Here is a 24,936-nt window from a genome sequence, read left to right on the forward strand (position 1 = left end):
AGACAGACGTAGTCCTGGGTTAAACCTAGTTTAGTCCAAGATTTGATTTAGTCCTAGTTTACATTTGGTTTAGACCTGGTTTAGAATTTATTTAGAACTGGTTTAGGCCTAGTTCAGACCTGGTTTAGTCCTGGTTTAGACCTGGTTTAGTCTTGGATTAGACCTGGATTAGTCCTGGTTTAGACCTGGTTTAGTCTTGGATTAGACCTGGATTAGTCCTGGTTTAGACCTGGTTTAGTCTTGATTTAGACCTGGTTTTGTCCTGGTTTAGATCTAATTTAGACCTGGTTTAGACCTGATTTAGACCTGGACTAGTTCGAGTATAGACATGGTTTAGTCTTGGTTTAGTTCTGGTTTAGACCTGATTTAGTCCTAGTTTAGTCCTGGTTTAGACCTGGTTTATTCTTGGATTAGACCTGGTTTAGTCCTGGTTTAGACCTGGTATTGTCCTGGTTTAGAGCTGGTTTAGAACTGGATTAGTTCAAGCACAGACCTGGTTTAGTCCTGGTTTAGTTCTAGTTTAGCCTGGTTTAGCTGTTTGCTGTTTCCTTAAATCCAGGTGTGATCAGGTGTGTGTTGAATTACAGGTAAACATCATCTGTCACCGCGAGAGCACCTGCCCTGCCCCTACGCTTCAACTTTGACCTCTCCTCTCTCACCTCTACCTGTGGGGCGAGCAACCCCCACCTCCTCTCTTTCTCTCTCTCTTCTCCAGTCTTTTTAGAAATGCCATGGTTTGAGGACTTTTTCACCTTCAAAAGACATAATATTTTGTTTTTAAATTGTTAATCACTATGGTAACGGTCCAATTTTTCCGAAACTCCTGCTGACAGTTTTATCGTCTATTGTGGGTGCTGCAGCTGTTCAGACAGGAAGGGAGGGACCAGGCGTCTGACAAGCCGATCATTTGAGTCAATCACAACCATCTGCTCAGAGCTCGGCCCAGTTTAGAATTTTTGAAAAGTTAATTTACACAAACAGAAAATTCTGGCTTCTTGGGTTACAAATATTCCAAACCTATTCTGTAAACTGGACTTTTCAGAGCTTTTAACCACATTATAGTTGTTTCCTTCTCATTTACTCAGTTGAAGTTGTATTTGGAGTGATTAGTTTGAGTCATCTTTAGTCGATTATTTTCAAAAAGATATATTGCTGATCGCCCACTGTTCTGTACTTACTTCGTTCTTCAGTTTTATTTTCTTAATTGGTGACACATGTAGGACTGACCAGTGTTGAGTAGTTATTTTGGTCCAAATGTAAAAAAAAACTAAACACTCTGCTCTTGTGTGATGTGCATCTATTCACAGGAGGGGCCCACAGCATGCGGCGCTTTGTTGTCATGATGTTTACGGTGACGTCAGCTCCCACTGGACGCCACAGTCGTCTAATGCGGAAATCAGCGGATTTTATGAAAGTCGTTTTAGATCAGTTTTGTGATTAACATGGCCAATTACAAAGGCGGAGAAATGCAAGTTGTGACTTGGACTAGAGTCAGACTTGAGTCACTATTTTTAGGACCTGAGACTTGAGTTGATAATGGACTAAAACTTGTTGGGACTTGACCTGGACTTGAAGGTCAGTGACTTGGAACTCGACTTAGATTTGAGCCCTGTGACTTGAGGAGACTCATTGCATCTCCTAAAAAATATGTGTTCTTTGAAAATACTTTTCTCTTTACAGTTATAAATACGGTGCTTAAGTTTACAGGAACAAACTGGAACATGTCACTCTCACTTTTCTCTTTGTTACTTTGGATGGAGCTGAAGTTCTATGATATGATGTCCTCAAATACAATACAGTAATGCACAATACAATACAGTACAATACAATACTATACAGTACAATAAGATACAATAATATACAGTACAATACAGTAATATACAGTACTATAGAGTACAATACAGTACAATAATATACAATATAATGCACAATACAATAATGCACAATACAATAATGCACAGTACAATACAGTAAATAAGAGGGACCTGCATAGAACATGGTCCTTCCATTTCAGTGCAGACTAAATGACAAAATAACTGATATGAAGCACTTTTAAATCTGAATTCTTTCTATTCTAACCATAATAATTTAATGACCGCATTTTTACAGCTCTTACATAAATACTCATATATAAATATACCATGACTTTTGAAGTACAGTTTAGTTTAAACCTCATAAATTGCAAAAATTTAAGCTATATTTGAAAAGACATGAAATGACTTGAGGCTCAAAGCAGACGACTTGGACTTGACTTGGATTTATGGGCCAATGACTTGAGACTCGACTTGGACTTTCCTGTATTTGACTTGGGACTTGAGGTCAAAGATTTGAGAATTACTTGAGACTTGCAAAACAACAATAACAGAATGATCCACAGTGTGATTAGAACTACAGACACACAAGCACAATATGTCTGATTTAAAGGAGATGGGTGGGCAGGAAAAAAACACCTCCTCTCTCCACTTCTCTTTCTACCCCACCCTCCTCTCCCTCTATCCATCCTCAACTGTAAAACAGATGCATCAAGAATCTCAGACTTCCGGTCATTGTGCAATTCATACTGGGAAGGATTTTCCGAAAAAGTGAGCATCAAACCTCCATCTTTGTTTTCCCAGTGGGATGTGTCTATTGACAAAGTCAGTCTTTCTTGGTGAACAGTTGGTGCCTTTCACTTTGGCGTTAACTTTTTAAATTCGTAACCAAGGTGGAGCGAGGGATTGGGGTTTTGCTTTGTTGTCGCTCCACATACAAAATGTTCACTGCAAACTCAGGATGATTTAGGCAGTTAAAGGTTTCCTTTTTGGTTCTTCCTGTGGATCAATCCTGCCCATCACCTTCACCTTTCACTATTTTTCAATTCTGTTGGGAAGAGAAACAGTTTGAACACTGTGTAAACACAGTTTACACTCACACAGATCTGATTCCCTTTTGCATTTACGGAATTCACAAACAAATTTCTCGAGCCGTTTTCCGCTGTTAGGATCCAACAACCACAGAATTACAATGTCTGAATCCCAAAACTAAAATATGACAATATCAGAACCAGAAACAAAAGTGATATGGTTCAAAAGACTAGAAAAGATCGACTTTGTCAATAGACACATCCCACTGGGAAAACAAACATGGAGGTTTGATGCTCACTTTTTTGGAAAATCCTTCCCAGTATGAATTGCACAATGACTGGAAGTTCGAAATTCTTGATGCATCTATATGTCAATGCCATACTGCGGAACATCTCTAGACAAGCAGAAAGGTCACTATTGAGGTACATAGTGCTTCTGGAAGTGTTTTAGAAGTGCAAAAAAGAAAGAAATTCAAAAGCATGGACTCCTAACTTGCTTGCCTCTCCATATACTTGACCTGTAATTTGCCTTCCTTGTCAGATAACTTTAATGCAGAACATTCTTGGCAAAGCAATAACAACTCCACAGCAGACCCTCCACCGCAAAGGTTGCTTTAAAGACGGCGTTCAACTAAAGGAAATCTAAATTGGAAGTTAATAGTGGAAATTCCCCATGGACCAAACCCACCTTGTACTTATCCATCGCAGAGTCTTAAATCTTGTGTGTGGAGCAGCAGTAAAAGTGCTCTGAGCTGTAATCAAACCGAGCAAAGGATCAGAGGGTTTAAGCGAAAGAGGGGGTCCACTCAGCGTGCGATAACTGAAAATAAAACAAGTTTAAAGGATCCTATATCACGCAAAATTGACTCTTGTGAACTTTAAAGTTGTCCTCAAAAACAAACCTAGAGTTGTGTTTTGTTTCTTTGTCCACGTCACCTGTATTACCACCGGTGTCGGGGAGGTGACTTTTAAAATGTATTCCCCTACAGATTACAGATTACATACAACAAAATGTAGTTTGTAAATTTCTTAAGGTGAGTAATGTAATCTGAATACTTTGGATTACTTGATTTGCTGTAGAGAAGCAAAGACAAGGAAATCGTAACATAAGATGTTTTATCTGCTAAAAGAAAATAAAAAGCCCAGACTTTATTTAACGAAATTAAAAATATTATTGATAGAAGACGAGGAGACACGTCCACACAGCAGGATTTAGTCCTGTTAAATACTGTTTTAGACCTGGTTTAGTCCCGGTTTAGACCTGGTTTCATCCTGGTTTAGTCCTGGTTTAGATGTGGTTTAGACTATGATTTAGACTTTGTTTAGACCTGGTTTAGACCTGGTTTTAGTCCTGGTTTAGACCTGGTTTTGATCTAGTTTAGACCTGGGTTTAGACCTGGTTTAGACCTGATTTTGTCCTGGTTTAGATCTGGTTCAGACCTGGTTTTAGTCCTGCTTTAGTCCTGCTTTAGTCCTGGTTTAGATGTGGTTTAGACTATGATTTAGACTTTGTTTAGACCTGGTTTAGACCTGGTTTAGACCTGATTTCATCCTGGTTTAGATCTGGTTCACACCTGGTTTTAGTCCTGCTTTAGTCCTGGTTTAGTCCTGGTTTAGTCCTGGTTTAGTGTCCGACAATGAGTGGAATTTCCAAAAAAAAAAAAAAAAAAAAAAAGGGAATAGCCCAAAATGTGAAAACAGGAAAATCCCGCCGTGTAATCCATTTATTTCAACAAAGTAACTGTAATCCAATTACCACTCACTGAAACAGTAAATCTGTTACTCCCCAACATTCATTACCACATGACATCACAAGGTAGAACAGAGTGTTTTCTGTTTGAGAGAAGAGCATGTGAATGAAACAAACCACAACTCCAGGTCTGTTTGTGATGAAGAAACAACATTATAACACAGATCAGAAAATAGAGTAACACGAGTCCTTTAAAGATCATGTTTTTGTAACTCTTTACACTTTTAGACCTTGTAAGAAAATACTTGGAATTTCAAACTGACTTTCACAACAATATAAATGCAGATTTAAACACAGACTTGAACTGGAACTTGCTTTTATACAAATGCTATACAAATAAACTTGCCTTGCCTTGCTTTTCCAAAGGCGCCTTCTAGTGGTGTAACCCATGAGCAACAGGTCCCACACCTTTTTTAAGATAAAACCAAAAATAACACACTTGAAGAATGTGAAGAATGACCTGAAACTTTTTTTTTTAGCTCATTGAACCTAACTGAAAGAAGAGAGGCCGGGTTTCTTGTGTCTTTTTTGAATGATTTTGATTTGTTTCTTTGATCAGGAGCTTTGAAATTGCCCCTTTTAACGTGAATGTGTTTTTGTTTGGTTGTTTTTTGTGCATTTCTTGTGTTTTGAGGTGATCTTCTTAACTACGCAATGGTAAAATGCACTCTTGTTTAATGTTATTGATCAAAATCAGCAGAAATTTGGGGAAAAATACAGTTTCATCACAGACATCACACGGTGGAGCAGAGCATTTTGAGCTTTGGAGATTGGTAGACAGACTAATAATAAAAAGTTACTCAAATATGTGTGAATGAAACAAAATACAACTCAAGGTTTGTTTTTGAGGAGATAACAAGATTATAACATGACTTAAACCTCACAAGAGCCCATTTTGTGTAATGTAGGAACTTACCGTATTTTGTGCCCTATAGGGGCACTGTCATTGAATGGTCTATTTTCTGACTTTTTTCACATATAAATCGCACCGGACTATAAGGTGCATTAAACGAAACACAACAGTTAGATAAGTCAGTCAAACTTTATTTAACACATTCACAATAACTCTCAACTTTGTTCAATTTTAACACGTAAATAAATACTGTCTGAGACGCTAAATTGTTAGTATATTCACAGTAACTCATAATTGTTTAAACAGTTGGGCAATTTACAGAACGCAAGGGTCAAACACTGATAGTTTTGTAGACTGTATCGAAAGACTTTTCTCAAAACTTCAGCAAAAGGACATCTTCTGTGCGGAGACTTTAACACTGACTTTTTGAAATGTAATGATCATTAACCAACAGAAAATTTCATAAATACTTTGTATAGTCTATTGTAACGCGTAGTTGGCTTGGCGGTCTGACTGCAATATTAAGTTGTTCAGAAGTAGATTCGCTGAAGAGCCATAGGGTAAGTGAATGAAGAGCGGACACTTGTTAAAGTTTATAATATGAGAAATTGTATTATATTTTTAAGTTGGCAATAATAATAATAATAATAATAATAATAATAATAATAACAACAATATAATATAGACTTATTTATACTTTGGATATATATATGTATTATAAATAGGACAGATATGACATAATAAACAAAGCAAAAAACAAAACAGACAATTGAGAGTCCTGTGAGATCATATATTGTCTTTTTTATGGGGGGGAGGTTTAGTTCACTAGTCGTATTGACTGAGATTCAAAGTTCTTGAGAGTCTTTCTTGAAGTATAGATCCAGTGAAATAGAGGGGAAAAAATATATATATATATATATATATATATATATATATATATATGAGTGATTTAAAAAAGGACCTGAGGACGGGAATGGGAGGGCATCTGACACACAGGGCTATAGGAGGATGGGGTTTAAACTTATAACTACTACTACTGCTATGTTCCACAGTATTAAACAAATATATCTTGTGTTTATACTACAACTGGTGTCTTTATTTCTCAAAACTACTGTAAAAACATGTATTTTTACTGGTCCCTGGTTTAGTCCTGGTTTAGACCTGGTTTAGACCTGGTTTCCTGGTTTAGTCCTGGTTTAGACCTGGTTTACCTGGTTTACCTGGTTTACCTGGTTTAGTCCTGGTTTAGTCCTGGTTTAGTCCTGGTTTAGACCTGGTTTAGACCTGGTTTAGACCTGGTTTAGTCCTGGTTTAGTCCTGGTTTAGTCCTGGTTTAGTCCTGGTTTAGACCTGGTTTAGTCCTGGTTTAGACCTGGTTTAGTCCCCTGGTTTAGACCTGGTTTAGACCTGGTTTAGACCTGGTTTAGTCCTGGTTTAGTCCTGTTTAGTGGTTTAGTCCTGGTTTAGACCTGGTTTAGACCTGGTTTAGACCTGGTTTAGTCCTGGTTTAGTCCTGGTTTAGACCTGGTTTAGACCTGGTTTAGTCCTGGTTTAGACCTGGTTTAGACCTGGTTTAGACCTGGTTTACCTGGTTTCCTGGTTTAGTCCTGGTTTAGACCTGGTTTAGTCCTGGTTTAGACCTGGTTTAGACCTGGTTTAGACCTGGTTTAGTCCTGGTTTAGTCCTGGTTTAGACCTGGTTTAGACCTGGTTTAGTCCTGGTTTAGACCTGGTTTAGTCCTGGTTTAGACCTGGTTTAGACCTGGTTTAGTCCTGTTTAAAGTCGTCTAAAACAGCCCACAGTATTTAACCCTGTGTATAAAATTCTATTCCACTCGACTTCATGTAAACTGATCTCAGACTGTACAGTTGTTGAAAAGTCCAGTGTAGAGGAGTGAAAAATAGAAACATTAAATGAATAAAGAATGAAAATCACTAAGTCCAGTTGAATGAATTTATTGCAGAGGTCTTCAACAGGGGGTCTGTCTCTCTCTCTCGCTCTTCATCCCTTCATCTCTCGCGCTCTGTCAAACTGCAAACACGTCGACCCGGATTTTGTCGTTTCTTGTTCTGTACATGAGAAAAGTTCCGTTACAGGTTCACCTTTACGCACAGCGGAACTGAAGATCCACACGTCCGGGAGAGGAGGAACAGAAAGGTGAGAGGGAGAGAAGAGCCGTTCTTGGTCTGAGCCGTCCCCCAGCAGCACGGCTCCTGGGATCATTCAGGCTCCGAAACCCCTCCACCACGGTAAGGTGACGACTCAAGGAGGGGAGGAAAAAGGAGACGACAGGACAGGACACGACGGGAGGAAAAAGAAAACAAGAAAGAAACAGAGAGAAACAGAGAGAACAGAGAGAGAGGGGGTTAGACAGAGAGAGGGTTAGAGAGAGAGGGAGAGAGAGAGAGGGAGAGGGTTAGAGAGAAGGAGAGAGAGAGAAAGAGAGGGAGAGATAGAGAGAGGGTTAGAGAGATGGAGATTGAGAGAGAGAGAGGGAGCGAGAGATGGTTAGAGAGAGAGAGACGGAGAGAGAGTTAGAGAGAGGGAGAGAGAGAGAGAGGGTTAGAGAGAGAGAAAGAGAGGGAGAGAGATAGAGAGAGGATTAGAGAGAGAGAGAGAGAGAGAGATGGTTAGAGAGAGAGAGAGGGAGAGAGAGAGAGAGAGAGAGAGGCGGGGTTAGAGAGAGAGAAAGAGAGGGAGAGATAGAGAGAGGATAAGAGAGAGAGAGGGGGAGAGACAGAGAGAGGGTTAGAGGAGGAGAGAGAGGAGAGGAGAGAGAGAGAGAGAGAGAGAGAGAGGAGAGAGAGAGAGAGAGAGGAGAGAGAGAGAGAGAGAGAGAGAGAAAGGGTTAGAGAGAGAGAGAGAGAGAAGGTTAGAGAGAAGGAGAGAGGGAGGGAGAGAGAGAAAGAGAGGGAGAGATAGAGAGAGGGTTAGAGAGAGGGAGAGAAAGAGAGGGAGAGAGGGTTAGAGAGAGGGAGAGAGAGGGAGAGAGATTGAGAGAGAGAGAAAGGGTTAGAGAGAGAGAGAGAGAGGAGAGAGATTGAGAGAGAGAAAGGGTTAGAGAGAGAGAGAGAGAGAGAGAGAGAGAGAGAGAGAGAAGGAGAGAGAGGGGGGGGTTAGAGAGAGTGAAAGAGACGGTTAGAGAGAGAGAGAGAGGGAGAGACAGGAGAGGATTAGAGAGAGGGAGAGTTAGAGAGAGGGTTAGAGAGAAGGAGAGAGAGAGAGAGATTGAGAGAGAGAGAGGGTTAGAGAGAGAGGGAGTTAGAGAGATGGAGAGAGAGAGGGTTAGAGAGAGGGAGAGAGAGAGGGGGGGTTAAAGAGAGGGAGAAAGAGAGAAAGGGTTAGAGAGAGAGAGGGAGAGAGAGGGTTAGAGAGAGGGAGAGAGAGAGAGGGTGAGAGAGAGAGGGGGAGAGGGAAAGGGAGAGAGGGAAAGAGGGTTAGAGAGAGGGAGGGAGACAAGGAGAGAGAGAGGGGGAGAGAGGAAGAGAAAGAAGGAGAGTGACAAGAGAAAGGGAGCAAAAGACAGAGTGAGGGAGAGAGAGAAGACAGAGGGAGAAAGAGAAGCAGGAGAGAGAGAAAAGGAGAAGCGAGAGATGGAGGGAGAGGGAGGGAGAAGGAAGAGCTAGCGCTTCAGGAAAGACAAAACCCAAGAGCAGAAAGACCTGCAAGCTGCAAGAAGAGAAACAAGAGGAGCAGCGGGCGGGGGCCTGGCAGGAGCAACAGGGCTGTACCTGGAACGCCCACAACGAACGGCACGGGGACACCTAGAAGGAGGAGCAGAGCGGGGCAAAGCAGGAGCAGGGAGAGACACAGCAGAAGAGGTAGGGGTAGGCAAAGCAGGAGCAGCAGGCAGGTGCGTGACAGGAGCAGCAAAGAGGGAAACAGTAGGCGGAGGTGTAGAGGGCTTGGGGCGCCTGGCAAGAGAAGAGAAGAAGGGCAAAGGACGAGGCTCCAGGAAAGGCTTAAGAGAAGGAGGAGGAGGAGGAGTGAGGGTCACACGAGGAGGAAGGACAAGCTGAGCAGTAGAAGCAGAGACGGGTTTTGGACGCCTCACAGGAGCAGCTCGGCCGACCGAAGCAGCGGGCGCGGCAGGAGCGGCGGGCGCGGCAAGAGCGGCGGGCGCGGCAAGAGCGGCGGGCGGCGGCGGCGCGGCAGAGCGGCGGGCGCGGAGAGCGGCGGCGCGGCGGGCGCGCAAGAGCAGCGGAGCGGCGGGCGCGGCAAGAGCGGCGGGCGGGCGTGTGGCAAGAGCAGCGGGGCGCGGCGGGCGCGGCAAGAGCGGCGGGCGCGGCAAGAGCGGCGGGTGGGCGTGTGGCAGGAGCGGCGGGCGCGGCAAGAGCGGCGGGTGGGCGTGTGGCAGGAGCAGCGGGCGCGGCGGGCGCAGCAAGAGCAGCGGGTGCGGCGGGCGCGGCAAGAGCGGCGGGCGGGCGTGTGGCAAGAGCAGCAGGCGCGGCGCGGCGGGCGCGGCAAGAGCGGCGGGCGCGGCAAGAGCGGCGGGCGGGCGTGTGGCAAGAGCAGGGCGCGGCAAGAGCGGCGGGCGCGGCAAGAGCGCGGGCGCGGCAAGAGCGGCGGGCGGGCGTGTGGCAAGAGCAGTGGGCGCGGCGGGCGCGGCAAAGAGCAGCGGGCGCGGCAAGAGCAGCGGGCGCGGCAAGAGCGGCGGGCGGGCGTGTGGCAAGAGCAGCGGGCGCGGCGGGCGCGGCAAGAGCAGCGGGCGCGGCAAGAGCAGCGGGCGCGGCAAGAGCAGCGGGCGCGGCGGGCGCGGCAAGAGCGGCGGGCGGGCGTGTGGCAGGAGCAGTGCGCGGAGGCCTGGCAGAAGCAGCGGGCGGAGATGCAGCAGGAGAGGCAGGGGTGGGCGTGGCAGGAGCGGCGGGAGGGGGCATGACAGGAGCAGTACGTCGCAGGCAGATGAGTAACGGCACGCGGCGAACCCTAGAAGATGGAGAAGGCAGGGGTGCGGCAGGAGCAGCAGGAGTGGGTGCGACAGGAGTGGGTGCGACAGGAGCGGCGGGCCCCCGTGGGGGCGCGATACGAGCAGCGTATGGTGATGACATGTGTGTGTGTGTCTATGTGTGTGTGTATGTGTGTGGGTGGGTGTGTTGTGGGGGTGTGTGTGGGTGTGTGTGTGGGTGTGTATGGGTGGGTGTGGGGTGTGTGGGTGTGGGTGGGTGGGTGTGGGTGTGGGTGGGTGGGTGTGGGTGGGTGTGGGTGTGGGTGTGTTACTATGAGAAGTGAGGTCCTGTGCTGTAGGTCTGGGCTCTGGAGGTGGGGGGCTGGACTTCGACGTCTGGGGGTCTGAGGGTCTGGGGGCCTGGAGGCACAGAGGCCTGGACCAGTACTGGGCCTTGGCTCACACAGACCTGTGGGGAGAAACATTTGTGTCACACACCAGAACAAACAGGAAGCACATACAAGAGCACAGCAAACCCACAGGGACAAACTGTAGACACCAAAATGTTTCTCACTCACTTTTCTTACATTTAAATTGAATTAAATTGGCACAGCCAATGAATATCTCTGCTGTGTAACTGAATATCCAACGTCTGAGTGAAACTAACTTCACCACGGTGCACATACGACTTTACTACAGGAGCTCTGTCAGATACGCTGATGTTACTCACAGGAGGTAAACAGTGAATACAATTTACTCCAAAACACACGGCAAATCCACGTTTACCTTCAATACGGACAGACAGACGTTTAGCTGCCTCTCATCTCCGGCTGTCATGACTACACTACAGGACTAAACCAGAACTAAACCAGGACTAAACCAGGACTAAACCAGGACTAAGTTAGAGCTGAACCCTTACAGAATCCTAAACCAATCCGGTGAATTTGTCACATTTTAAGGTCAATTGTATCTATTGTATTTGTTGAGCGCAGACAAGTTAGCCTAGATGTAGCCTGGGTGTGCTAACATGAGTACCATCTCTGACTGTTGCCTTCTGTTTTTAATTTTGCATTAAAAGGAAAGCATGAATGCACAAGGGCACATTTCTTTGAATAACCTCGTCGTAATCATGATCTAGGTATTGTTAAAAGGGTTATTTGCTACAGTATTGGTTGTTTTTTGTGTAACATCTTAAAATCCCGAAGCGATTAAAATATGAACATGTAAACTCACAAACCTCACGTTCCTCCCCAAAAAAGTCTTGTAGTCCGAGTGAGAGGGCGGTCAGTACAAGTCTGCTGGAAATAATCCAAAGATCCGGCTCGTGTAGGTAAAAATATTCAGAGAGAGTTTAGGTGTGCAGTTTCTCGTCTGGAGAAAAGTTTGTAAAGATTCCAATGTTCAAAAAACGCACATAGCAACAAAAATAACAACAGCACGCACGTGCGCACTGACGTAAGCACGGAAGCGACTTGGCGTTTTACAGACCATATGTAACAGATAAAAAAAAAAAAAAAAAAAAGTGAGTCAATGATTTAAAATATTGTTAAAAACATGATTTATTTATATCATTCTGTTACATTTAAAAGATAATTCATTTGGGACAAAAAGTATAAATGCTAAAAATTGTACAATTACATATTTACAAGTTCGTTCTTTTTTTGAAATAAAGTCATGGAGTAAGGACGTGAACTGCGTCTCTGTCCTTCATTGTCTACAAAAAGCAACCACGTATCTCTCCCACACTGTAGGAGTAGAGGGCACAACATTTTGGAGGCACCGCTGGGGGCTGAGGGAGCGTAACACAGAGGAGGGAGTCATCCAGAGACTGAAGGATGAAAATGGAAGTTGCCCTGTTTTCCACCCCAAAACACTGATCTCGTAACATCTATAGCCTACAATACAAGTGCTAAACACACATCCATGTAAAATGTAAGATACCGATTTGGATGACATGTAAATAGACCTGTATAGACCCAGTGTTAGCCCCAATTCGTTTTTTAATGAGAGCTAGCTTAGCGTTAGCCATCTATCACCGCAAACTATGAAATACCAGGAGTGTTTTGGAGACCTACAACCACTCAACTACACGTGAGTAACACCAGAGCCTCGATACAAAACATTGCCACATGTAGAATTGTTTTTGCATAGTTCATTGACGTAGCGATTAGCACCAAAATTAAGTTATATGCTAACAACCACGTAATAAACATTTTGTAAATCTAATGCTATGCTGGACAATGATACACTAAAAATAAAGAGGGCCACAACAGTTTGACAAGAAACCCCTCGATTTATTTCATCCAGAGCCACACAAATCCTGCATACAGTAACTTTAAAGAATAGCACTGATTGACACATATAAGTAGACTGTGTCCTCAGCATTAAGCACCTCACTCCTGGAATAACTATGGCACTTTGTGTCAGGACCTGATACAACTTTACATTTGTTGTCCTGAGTATATATTTATTGCATATCTTTATACATGATTATGCTATTACCATGACACAATGTGTTTACAAGTGCACACCTCACTGAATGTGTAAATGTAATGTGATGTTATAGCGAATCAAGCTTGTCATTTTGGCTAAAGTCTGCAATTGCTGTAGTTCATTTTATTTATTTCGTGTCTTCAGGTGGAGAACAGATGCTGTTAAGAAACCCCCAAGGTGTGTTTGCTTTCCAAAAACTAGTTTTCAGTTACTGTATGTTATGCCCACTCATGTTATTGATCATATATTTGGTAGGTGACAGCAAGAATGGAAGAAGACCCCAGCCAACCTACATGCACAGTGAACCATCCAGGATTTGGGCCTGTGTGTCTCAGTATATACTCCCTTCAAAATGACATTAACGTGTACAAAGCACAGCACAGTTTGGACCAGAACATCAGCAATGGTACAGTGAGTTGACTTTTTCAAAATGGTACCAAGTTATTGTCAAACAAACACTAAACATTATAATGAAAGTACAATCAAATAAAACAGATGGTTATGCACATTGCATCAATAAATACTTAAGTACAAACACAAATATAAAAATATTTCACAAAAAGTATTGCACACCATGTAACTTCTTTTATACTTCAGTCTCGCTACAAGCACACCCAATAAAAAAAACTTTAAAAAACACAAATAGAGTAACTCTAAGTACTGCACACTGTATACATTTAAATACTGTATATATTTACTTTAGTCTGCAAACACAACTCTACAAAGAAATAACTAAATACACAAACAAATAATTAGAATAAATAAGTTATTGTATACTGTAACTATAACTTCTTTTTCACTTCTGCACACGTAAGAAACAAGTGCAAAAACACAAACATAAATAGATAGAATAAACAAATAATTATTGCAGGCTGTCTAATCACTTCTATATGTGCTTCAGTTGTTCCTCTTGAACTTGAGAACAACATCCATATTCCCTTGTGTTCTCCAGTTGTGCACAGAATCTGTTGGCACACACTGCTGTCTGGATCCAAAAAACTACACCCTTTCAAACCGATCAGTACCTGGTAGAAAAATAATGTTATCATTTATATTTAAATTTTTTTTCAAATATTTTCTCATTATAACATCAAATATTTGAGTAACTTATGTAATTCACAGTTCTGTTTTTACAGTATTTAACCCTTAAGAATAGAGACAGTTTCTGAATAGTTAAAGATATAATCAAAATAACAAGTGAGTATCTGGTGTTTTTTTCTTTCAACAAAAAGGTTCAGATAAATACATAAACACACTACATTCTGGTGTTGTGTCTTTGGGCAGGACACTTAAAGCTCTTGTATTACACAAAATTGACTCTTGGAACTCTTAAAGAGCTAAGAAAAGTTAAATATTGGTGCACACAATGCACCTTTAATATTTGAATTTTTTTGAAAAGTCAATGGGAAAATAGTATGGGAAATTGTACTTCCAAAGCCAGAGTGATCACTGTTGGACTCCACTGTTTTAGAAAGACATTACAGAGTGTAATGCTGTTATCAGTGGACTCTCAGTTTCCTGTTTCAGTTGAGTCTCTCTCTTCTCCTCTTTCTCTCAGAGCCAGTCCTGACCCAGACTCTGACCCATGATGCACCTCTCCTCCGTCTCTCCGCTCGTCTCTCTTCTACATCTCACGTTTTTGTTTTTTGCTCCCGTTGCCGTGGAGACAACAGTGAGGGGTTGCGTTGATGGCAGGGACAAAGATCACCGACCACTGATTAACTGCACCTCAGCAGGTTACAGAGACGTGCCATCGGGAATCGAACCGACAACCAAGGTCAGAAAACGCACTACTACTATAAAAGGGCTCATATTACACTATTTTCTGATCTATGTTCAAATGTTGTTTCGTCCCCCAAACAAACCTGGACCTATGTTTTATTTCATTCACAAATGTTTAACACACAACCCCTGCAGATTTAGTTCTTCTCTCTTCCACCTTGTGATGTCATATGGTAATACAGGCTTCACTGTGTTTTTAAACTCCATACATTTTCACTAGAATCATTTGGACCATTTCAGTCCTGGAATTTAAATTTTTTTCTAAACAAAATATAAAAGATAGCTGCTAACTTTTGAGGGTTGTTGAGGTAGCAACATTCTAACATGGCTTGAAGCTCACAAGAGTCAATTTTGTGCAATCTAAGACCTTTAAAGGTGCATTGAGTGTTTTTTGGGGTTTTTTTTTGCTGGAGGGCTTTTAGGTGGAACTACCCATTTGTCTCCATGGAGATGCTATTCCTTTGCCTGGACTGAAATGCCAACTATATTGCCAAGATTAATTACCGTATTTTCCGCACTATAAGGCGCGTTCTTAGACCTCCAACCCCATCAAAAAACGACTGTGCACCCCACAATCCAGAGCGCCCTATACATGAATCCACTCGGGTGTCCCAGCACGACTTCAGTAAAGCACGCAAACACGCACGGAGCAGACAGCGACTGAGGAACGGAACGGAGGAACGAACCGAAAAAGCGAGTGCAATGTGCCACTTCTAGACACAACTGAACAATTGAGTCACTGCAAACACGCCGACAATCCAGCGGTCCCAGACAGCACCCTCCCTACACGCCACAACTGAACAAAGCCCAGAGTCACCGTGAACGCCACAAACAAAGTCCCACTGACCCATCTAACTGTTGTGTTTCGTTTAAAGTCCGGTGTGATTTATTTGTGAAAAAAGTTTGAAAATAGACCATTCTATAACCCAGAGTGCCCAAAATGCAGAAAATACTGTATTTTATTTCAGTTATTTTCAATTGCAAGCAAAATATCTTAAAAACAGCCATTCTCATTGTGATTGGAGTTGCCTCTCCACAGATCTGACCTGCAACTTGGGCTAATACACCACTAGCTTGTCTCCATTAAGAAAAATATAAAAAGTTTAATGACATTACTGTGGAACATTCCAGGCAAAACAAAAACATGTCTACCAGAAAAGTTACAGAAAATACCTTGAAATATAAAATATTAAACTTGAATACACATATTTTATCTGTGAAGAGTGGAGCATTTCCTGTTGCCTTGTATGGGCAGATTGATTTGACAGCTCTTGGCCACTTCCTGTTGATAAAAGTCCAGCGAAGTGTCTAATGCTTCCTGTGTCATTTTTCTGTTTTCTGTCAGGTTTTGTTGTTTCCTCAAAACCAGTTCTCACACCCGTCCTGGACCTCTTTCACTGTTTTCACCGAGATCCACGAGATCGACCTCAGCAGAAACCAGGTCTACTATATTATGCATATTATTATTTTCTCTTATAGTTAACTCATGTTTAGAGATAATAATATTTGATAATAAAACCATGCATGAGCACTGATTCATAATTGTGTAGGTGCTGGGTTTTAGGGATCAGAGAGAGGCTTTTTAGCTTTAAACCAATGAAATTTCCCATTGAAACTGGCAACCCATTCTGTTTTCTGATTGGATAATAATCTTGAACCAAAACACCAAATTATAAATTTTTTATTGCACTTATCACGTATGAAAAACCCATAAAAGTGTGGTAGTAAGATACTGGAGTAGACTGACAGAAGCATGACTGACAATCTGCACCATCTGCCCGACCAACCACCGCCAATCTCTCAAGATACTATAGTGTGCATACTAAGATTTGGCAGAGTTTCTTGAACAAGTTGTTTGAATTGCTGAATTGAGATCTCTCTTCTAAACCTGTCTCCTGCATATCCAGATTCCTTCCCTCACCCACAGTGATGCTCCGATCCTGCCCAGCCTCGCAGTGCTTCGTCTGGGCTTCAATCAGCTCCGAGCGCTTCCTGATCACTGCTTCTCTAGAAGTCCAGCTTTGACCGAGCTGTACCTCCAAAACAACCTGATCAGCTCCCTCCAGGACCAGTCTTTCTCTGGACTCAGTAAACTCGAGGTGCCTGATACAGTTTAGCAAACTTATTCTGTAAAATCAACTTATCAGAACTTCTAACCATGTTATAGTTTTTTAACCATTTACTAACCTTCTAAAGTTGTATCTGGAGTGATTCATGCATGTCTCAGTCATCTTTAATCGCTTATTTTCGAGATGCTATTTTGCCAAACAACCTCTGTTTTAACCTTCATGGTACACGCCCACTGCTCTCTTCTTCCTTCTCCAATTTTATTTTCTTAATCAGTGATACAAGTTTCGGTCCAAATATAAAAAGTGCTCTTCTCCAGTGTGACGTGTCTACAGGAGGGGCCCACAGCATTTGGCGCGTTGTTGTCATGACATTTACAGCAATGTCAGCTCCCATTGAACAGCACCGTTTTCAGCAGACTTGTTTAGATGAATATAGTGATTTAAAATGGGGTCAGTCCATATGAAATCAGCCGCCCTCCCCTATGAGCCATCTCAGATTTGGCTGAAAACCTTTCAAAAAATTTCCAAAATTACCAAATGAAAGAATCTCACATTTTAGCTCATTCCTTTGAGTCATTCCTGAGTTATGGCCCGTTGAAATTTTGGGGCCATGCTCACTTTTTTATTTAGAGCTTGTAAAAAAAAAAAAAAAAAAAAAAAAAAAAAATTTTACATTCTTTATGTTTTGTGAAACCCACTCAAACATCTGCAGTGTGGTCAATATTTGATTGCTGTTGTCTGAAGACTTGTCCCTTGCAGCCGAGCCATTTACTGTGCCACCAAAACCATCACAAACAATGTAGCCACAAATAATCTCCAATTGTCTTCCCTTATAACAAGCAAATAGTGTTTAAGTCTATTAAAGATAATTTAAGTTTTCTAGCAGGTGGAAAAGTCCCTAAGCTCCACCAAAAACGACCTGTGAGAGCTCATTTTCAAAAATTCCGTTTGAAATGAAGGAAGTTAATAGTAGATGTTTTTATTACTTTAAACTAATCAGAATATGCCAAAGTTTCTCTGGTAAAAATTTGCCCACATGGGAAACCAAGGGTCCACAGAAGGGGCCAAAAAGATCACATTTGATCTGTGACCAGATTTGGGACTCTACACCATCCACATGAAAGCTCAGAAAAGTGTGAGATTGTTGTCAGAAATGGTCATTCTCTCAAATATTCAGGTTCAACAGTTCATTTGTAAGTATCTGATTGGAGTAAAATAGATCTTGGTCCTCAAAAAAAAATTGAACAGCAACCAAATTTTTGGGGGCCCACAGTGCCCCCCTTAATAAAGATACCCAAGATTTGACAACAGATTGAGAATCTATGACTACTATAATCTATGAATCTACAATAATACACATTTTACCATCCAAGCTCTATTTTTTATAAAGTTATGGTCAAACATACTTAATAAGTTAAGGCATCTGAAAAAGTGAGCATGGCCCCAAAATTTCAATGGGCCATAACTCAGGAATGACTCAAGGGATCCATCCATCCATCTATTTCCGTCCGCTTATCCGGGGCCGGGTCGCGGGGACAGCAGCCTAAGCAGGGACTCCCAGACTTCCCTCACCCCAGACACGTCCTCCAGCTCCTCCGGGGGGACCCCGAGGCGTTCCCAGACCAGCCGGGAGACATAGTCCCTCCAGCGTGTCCTGGGTCTTCCCCAGGGCGTCCTCCTGACATGCCCGGAACACCTCCCGAGGGAGGCGCCCAGGAGGCATCCGGAACAGATGCCCGAGCCACCTCAACTGGCTCCTCTCGACGTGGAGGAGCAGTGGCTCTACTCCGAGCTCCTCCCGTGTGACTGAGCTCCTCACCCTATCTCTAAGGGAGCGCCCAGCCACCCTGCGGAGGAAACTCATTTCAAGCGCTTGTATCCGCGATCTCGTCCTTTCGGTCATTACCCAGAGCTCATGACCATAGGTGAGAGTAGGAACGAAGACTGACCGGTAAATCTTCACCACAACGGTCCGATACAGCGACCGCATCACTGCCGAAGCTGCACCAATCCGCCTGTCAATCTCACATTCTGTCCTCCCCTCACTCAAGGGATTGACCTAAAATTTGAGATTCTTTCATTTGGTGATTTTAGACATTAAAAAAAAAAAATCAGCCAAATCTGTAATGGCTCATAGGGGAGGGCAGCTGATTTCATATGGACTGACCCAATGTCTAAATTATAACATAAAGATTCATGGGCAAATCTTACAGCTAACAGTAAGGAAGGTTTGAATAGGGCCTTAAAGAGATCGCTAAATGACTCAAACGTGCATGGATGACATCTAAAACCTCTTCAGGCATGTTTTGGATGAGAAAACAAGGTTATAACATGGTAGAAAAATAAACAATTTAATAATACTCTCTCTTTACAATATGGCAGTAAAATATTAAAGTATGTCACTTTTTAATTTTAGCTGACTAAATTAACTCTGACTTTGTTTAGATCTTGGATTTGTCGAATAACCACGTCCAAACTCTCCCTCCGCGCATGATGCACCCTCTGAAGGCCATAGAGACGCTGTATTTGGAAGGAAACAAGGCAAGCACAAAAACAGCTCTTTTATATTGGAGGATTGTAGTTTTGCAGTTTTTATCATTCTTTAATTTTGACTTAAAGGTGCACTGTGTAATTTTTCGGTTGGGGGTCCATTGCCTTCTTGTTTCTATGAATATGTCATTTCTCTGCCTAGAATGTTCCACAGTATGACATTAAACAGATCTTGCTAACATGTATTCAATTACAGGTGGTTTTATAGCTCAAAAATACCAATAAAAACAGACATTGTGACTGTGAGTGGGGTCGCCTCTCCACAGATCTGACCTGTAAATTGATCTGGTTTGATCTAGAAAAAACCTTTCTATCTTCATGGAGACCAAACCAGATCAAGTTATATAGTAATGTCAGTGGCGGAGCGTCAGGGCCTGCAAGTCCTTCTCTGCTGGCCAAAAAAAAATATCTGAATCACAGACTGATGTTAATTATTATTAAATAATTCCAAATGTTCTGTTTGCTTCCTTTCAGAGCATTTCTGCTGCTTGTGCTGCTTCCCCACATGCATTTTCATATTAAAGCATTTGACCAATCACATTTCAGCTGTCACTTGTTGCTAGGCAGAGTCAAAGTCAAAGAAGTGTCCCTGAGGCCTTCACAGTGCGTTCTGCAGGCCCTCCAACACAAATTAAATGTCCATGAAACTGTTGCTTCAACCAATCAGATTTTGATTTGGTATCGCCAGGGCCTTTATCAGGTGTACGACGTCACCGAATTCAGAGCCGCTGATTGGACAGTCAGAGAGCAAACCAGCCAAAGTAGCAAAATGCATCTGCAGCGGAACCAGGACTAAACCAGGTCTAAACCAGGACTACACCAGGACTAAACCAGGACTACACCAGGTCTAAACCAAGTCTAAACCAGGACTACACCAGGGCTAATCTTGGACTTGAGAGAGAGAGAGCGCGAGAGCATGTCTGCAAAGCACGATCGGGCGACAGCTGCACTTAGCCCCATGTGGCGCGCAGCACTGAGCGGAGTCCTGTCTGCGGTCACCCGACTACGCGGGCGCACCTTCGGGCCAGTCCCGGCAAACAGTTCTGGTTTAGTTCTGGTTTAGTCCTGGTTTAGCACCCCAGCGCTCTTCACTTCTTCTCTGTGCACCGCGCACCCGCCTCTCCTCACTTCTCCGTGCACGGAATCTCCACAGCTCTGTATACTGTGTTTCTGTTCAATAAGATGCTTTTATAACCATAAAATAGTTATTGAGGAGTGGAGTGTTTCAGACCGGGCACTAGTGAAGGCCTAGGTGTGAAATGCACGCTCAGCCACTGAGTAATGCCATACTGTGACACATTCTAGACAAAGCAATAACATCTCCATGAAGAAAAGCATTTGATGAACCCTCCACTAGAAAAGTTACACAATGCACCTTTAATTTAGTGGGATAATACCTGTTATAAATATACATTTCGCCAAATCAAGACTCTTTTATGTATTTTTATATATGTATGTCAGATCAAGGTGCTGCCTGATAACTGGTTCAGCCAGAAGAACGAGGTGCCCTATCTGTACCTCTCGGCCAATCCGTGGGCTTGCTCCTGTTCCCTTGGTTACCTGCGCATGTATCTGGAGGAGTACGATTACAACGTTTATGTGAAAGATGGACCCATCATCTCGGCGGATGCAGAGAGTGTGGTGAGATCTACAGCTTTTACACATTTTTTTTAAAGGCCCCATATTATTTGACTCTTGAGAACTTTTAGATATGTTCTAATGTTGTTTCCTCCTCAAAAACCTAACTGGAGTTGTGTTTTGTTTCATTCACATTCTACATCTCCAAAGCTCAAAATGCTCTGTTTCAACTTGTGATATCATGAAGTGGTAGTTTTCACATCAGCAGCTATTTTTTTTAACCTTTTGTTCAGTAGAGATTGGCAATTCCAGGACTGAAATTATCTAAATGGTTCTAGTGAAGGTGCACGGAGTTTAAAAACACAGTGGAGCACGTCCTGTGTTACTACATGAGGTGGAACAGAGTGTTTTCTGTTTAAGAGAAGAACTCAGTCTAAATATGCAATGTTGAACGTGTGAACAAAACAAAACACAACTCCAGGTCTGTTTGTGATGAGGAAACAACATTATAACATTTTTATAAAATAGCGTAACATTGGGCTGTTTAATATAGTCCAGTGCTCACTACAAATACTGTATTTTTCGGACTATAAGGCACACTTAAAATCCTCTCATTTTCTCAAAAATCAACAGTGCACCCTATGTATTAATTCTGGTTGTGCTTACTGATGAATCGATTTTATGTGGTACACTGTGCTCAAAAATCTCGCAAAATGTTTCAGTATGACTCGCTATGAAGCTACGAAGGCACTCCGCTTGATGGATTGTCTGAGCATTACGGCTACTGTAGTCAGGACCCTCGCAGAGTAAGTCGTGTGCTTTAGTCCAACAAAAGATGACCACATCAATGCACATGAAGCAAGCTATTTTTCAGCACCTATAGTTTATGCAAATGTGTCATGTGGCTTTAAGTTTCATCTCTGTAAAACGTAAACAAATGTGCATAAAGCTGCATTAAACACATTATTACTCATTGCATATTTGAGTTGTTCTTGTAGGAAATAAAAAACAAACTTAAACGATCCGATCACATTCACATTCATAAGCCACATTCACCAAGACAGGGAGGCAACGCCAGGCGAATTACGCCACGATCTTCCAATAGATCGTGGACGCCTGGGCTAAGGGATCAGTCTCAAGTGTTATACCCCTTATAATCCGGTGTGGTTTATGTATGAAAATACACAAGAGAATACAACATTATTGATATTGCACCTTATAATCCGGTGCACCTTATAGTCCAAAAAATACAATAAATACGTCTTACATACATCAATGTTTTTTTTTTTCAGATTTGTGACAGTCCACGGTCTCTAAAAGGTCAGTCTGTGATCAAACTTGAAGAATCGGACTTTTGTAATCCACTGACTCCCACTGAGCAAAGCCATTTTTTTGATACTACCACTCCTCCTAAGCCTACTACTACTACTACTACTGCTACTGCTGCTACTACTGCTGCAGTTCCCACTACTCCAGTTTGGACTCATGGTTATTACAAAATTGTCACAATATACGAATCTTACACAGTAGACTGGTCTGATATTTGGGGATCACTGCGAGGGGATGGACGAAGAGTCAAAAGAACGACTGTGCCGCTAACAACTGAACTCCCTACCACAACTTCGACAGCTCTCCCCACTACTACACCACAAACTTCTCCAGTATTGACAACTTCTACAGCTCTCCCCACTACTACACCACAAACTTCTCCAATATTGACAACTTCTACAGCTCTCCCCACTACTATGCCACAAACTTCTCCAGTATTGACAACTTCTACAGCTCTCCCCACTACTATGCCACAAACTTCTCCAAGTATTGACAACTTCTACAGCTCTCCCCACTACTACACCACAAACTTCTCCAATATCGACAACTTTTTCCACAACAATCCCACCTGAAATACAACAGACAACCTTTGTTACCCCCGAAACTTTTACAATGTCACCTCCAGGAGTTTATGAAGGTCGCATAATTAGCAACAACATAAGTAGCGACAGTGCGAGCCCTCTTGAAGCTAGGACCGTTTTTTGCTTTTGGCTCTTTGTAAGTTGCGCGTTTCTCTGTGTAGTTTCCGCTTTTTCGTCATTAGTAACTGCATTTAGGTTGTATTTTTGGTACAGAGGGGTTTATAAGTCATTAAAATGTATCATAGCTGGCAAGGAGCAAGTTAAAATGTTGAGTTATTGTAGAGATATTGACAAGAAACAGGCAAAATATCAAACTATGCTTTTTGTATCTAAGGATGTGAATCAAGTTGAGTGTTTTGTTAATTTAGGACCAAAAACCTGGACAGAAGAAGCACAAAATGTTGAAAAAATAATGTACAAGGAGGCAGTGTATCACGAAATTAGCAAAGAAGAAGAAATTGAAGCTAAACACGTGCTAGCAGAATGCACAGTTAGCCGAGAAGCTAACTCAGGCATGTCTAAAAAGCGTTACAGTGTTATTTTGAGGGAGGAAGGTGAAAAAGAGGGAGGGGAAACGGAGAAATGTGATTGGGTGGTCGGGGGCTGGGAGGTGGAGAAAGGGGCGAGTCCTGGGAGCAGTTGGGGGGAGTGGCTAGTGCAGAATTTGCCGAGCATGCCTTGGAGGGTGAGCGCGCCGCCCAAAAGGGAAGCGGAGTCACTGTAGTGTTGCGTGAATGAAAAAGATGAATGAGGAAGCTCACAACGGTCTACTCAATTTCCTTTAAAGGGCCCATCTCATGCAAAATCAACTTTTCAGTCCTTTCTACCTTCTAAGAGTGATCTGTGGGCCTTGTATATGTCGCCAAAGTGTTTTTTAGATTGATTTGGCATTTTTTTGCAGCGTATTTCTGCCACCCTCCCACGAGACAATGAACTAAAGCTGCTACAACGATGACGCAGCAGATACACCTATGATGCGTTTGACATAGCAGAAAGTGCTTCACACCTGCCCCCCTCAGTGTATTGTTCTACACTGCAGTGTACGCAATATAATAAGTTGATCTACTAGTGTTTATTAAATACTTTACCAATCAGTAATGTTCAGCTGATGTGGACGTGGTGCTTGAGCTTCGTGCTCCTCAAAGTCCTCGTCGTCTGATTCCGGGTCCAACACATGCGGCTGAACGCGCTGTATCTCCATGATGAATAAAAGTTTATTTCTACCACTATCAGGGTGCACGTCTGTCTCCCCCTCCCTCCCTGAGATGGGCGGAGGAAGGGCGGCTCACTCGTCGCCTACGTCACGTTTGGAGGGCGGAGCCTGTGCTTTCTCAGGACGGGCGGGGGGATGAGCAATAGTCGGCCTTTCATAGTTCCTGGTCTGTGACTTTCTCCAAGAAACCAGTATTGTGTTTGTATATGTGCAGAAGATACAATGTGAAAAGAGTTATTTTACATGAGATGGGCCCTTTAAGGAGTTTTTAATTGAAAATTTATGGAAGCACATTTCCACCAGTAAATTTTAAAAAAGCCTCATAGAAAGTCAGAATTTTTTTTATATTTTAGTTTTAAAAGTATAAAAGTCATAGTTATGACTTTCTGTGAGGCTTTTATTTTTTATTTACTGACGGAGATGGGCTACCATAAAAATCTGATACTAATCGGCAGTACACAGGATTACAGTCATACCATACTCCATACAGATGTACAACAACTCACCTTTATGTAACAGATAATACTCCCTACAACTGTACAACAACTCACCCTTATGTAACAGATAATACTCCCTACATCCTGTCAATCATCATAACATTGTTGTACTGTCTTCCTTTGACCTCTTGTATATAGCTAAGATTGTATATTTGATTACTTATTTTATTTTGACTTGTACATTTACATTTAAATAATTATGTTTTAGTTGACACCTGTCTCTTGCTTTCTTTTTGGCTACATATTTAGAATTTATTATTACCATTTATACTTTTTGCTCTTTGTTATTATATTATATTGTGATGTGTGGGCTCCTGTGTTCATGCGTGTGAATGGGTGAGTGGTTCCGTGTTGTAAAACACTTTGGGTGCCCTGAAGATGGAAAAGTGCTGTGTAAAAATGTGACCATTTAGTCGATACAAAAGCTAGTAGTACATGGGAATAGAAAAAGTACTACTACTACTACATTTAATGTTGAAAATGGCATTCAATTGCCTAAAGAAGAGTGTTTTTA

General features: G+C 42.4%; 1 protein-coding gene across 5 annotated transcripts; it reads left to right on the forward strand.

The window, feature by feature from the left end:
- The first annotated feature begins 10,729 nt into the window (after positions 1-10,729).
- LOC129409681 (platelet glycoprotein Ib alpha chain-like) lies at positions 10,730-23,774 on the forward strand. 5 transcript variants are annotated; one of them, XM_055156171.1, is made up of 9 exons: positions 10,730-13,000; positions 13,079-13,171; positions 13,203-13,229; positions 14,382-14,600; positions 15,951-16,046; positions 16,513-16,704; positions 19,120-19,215; positions 20,686-20,865; positions 22,095-23,774. In XM_055156171.1, exons 4-9 carry the CDS (start codon positions 14,409-14,411, stop codon positions 22,701-22,703), a joined length of 1,365 nt encoding a protein of 454 aa, XP_055012146.1. In that variant the 5' UTR covers positions 10,730-13,000; positions 13,079-13,171; positions 13,203-13,229; positions 14,382-14,408; the 3' UTR covers positions 22,704-23,774. The 5 variants fall into 5 exon arrangements, with proteins under 5 accessions (XP_055012146.1, XP_055012148.1, XP_055012147.1 ...); XM_055156173.1 differs by having other exon boundaries at positions 10,730-12,421; positions 12,968-13,000; positions 13,079-13,229; XM_055156174.1 differs by adding an exon at positions 21,525-21,608 and having other exon boundaries at positions 10,734-13,000; positions 13,079-13,229; positions 22,095-22,231.
- Positions 23,775-24,936: the final 1,162 nt, after the last annotated feature.

Source organism: Boleophthalmus pectinirostris, unplaced genomic scaffold, assembly GCF_026225935.1.
Source record: "Boleophthalmus pectinirostris isolate CB_2022bp ecotype Guang Dong unplaced genomic scaffold, ASM2622593v1 HiC_scaffold_20, whole genome shotgun sequence".
Classification (NCBI taxonomy): domain Eukaryota; kingdom Metazoa; phylum Chordata; class Actinopteri; order Gobiiformes; family Gobiidae; genus Boleophthalmus; species Boleophthalmus pectinirostris.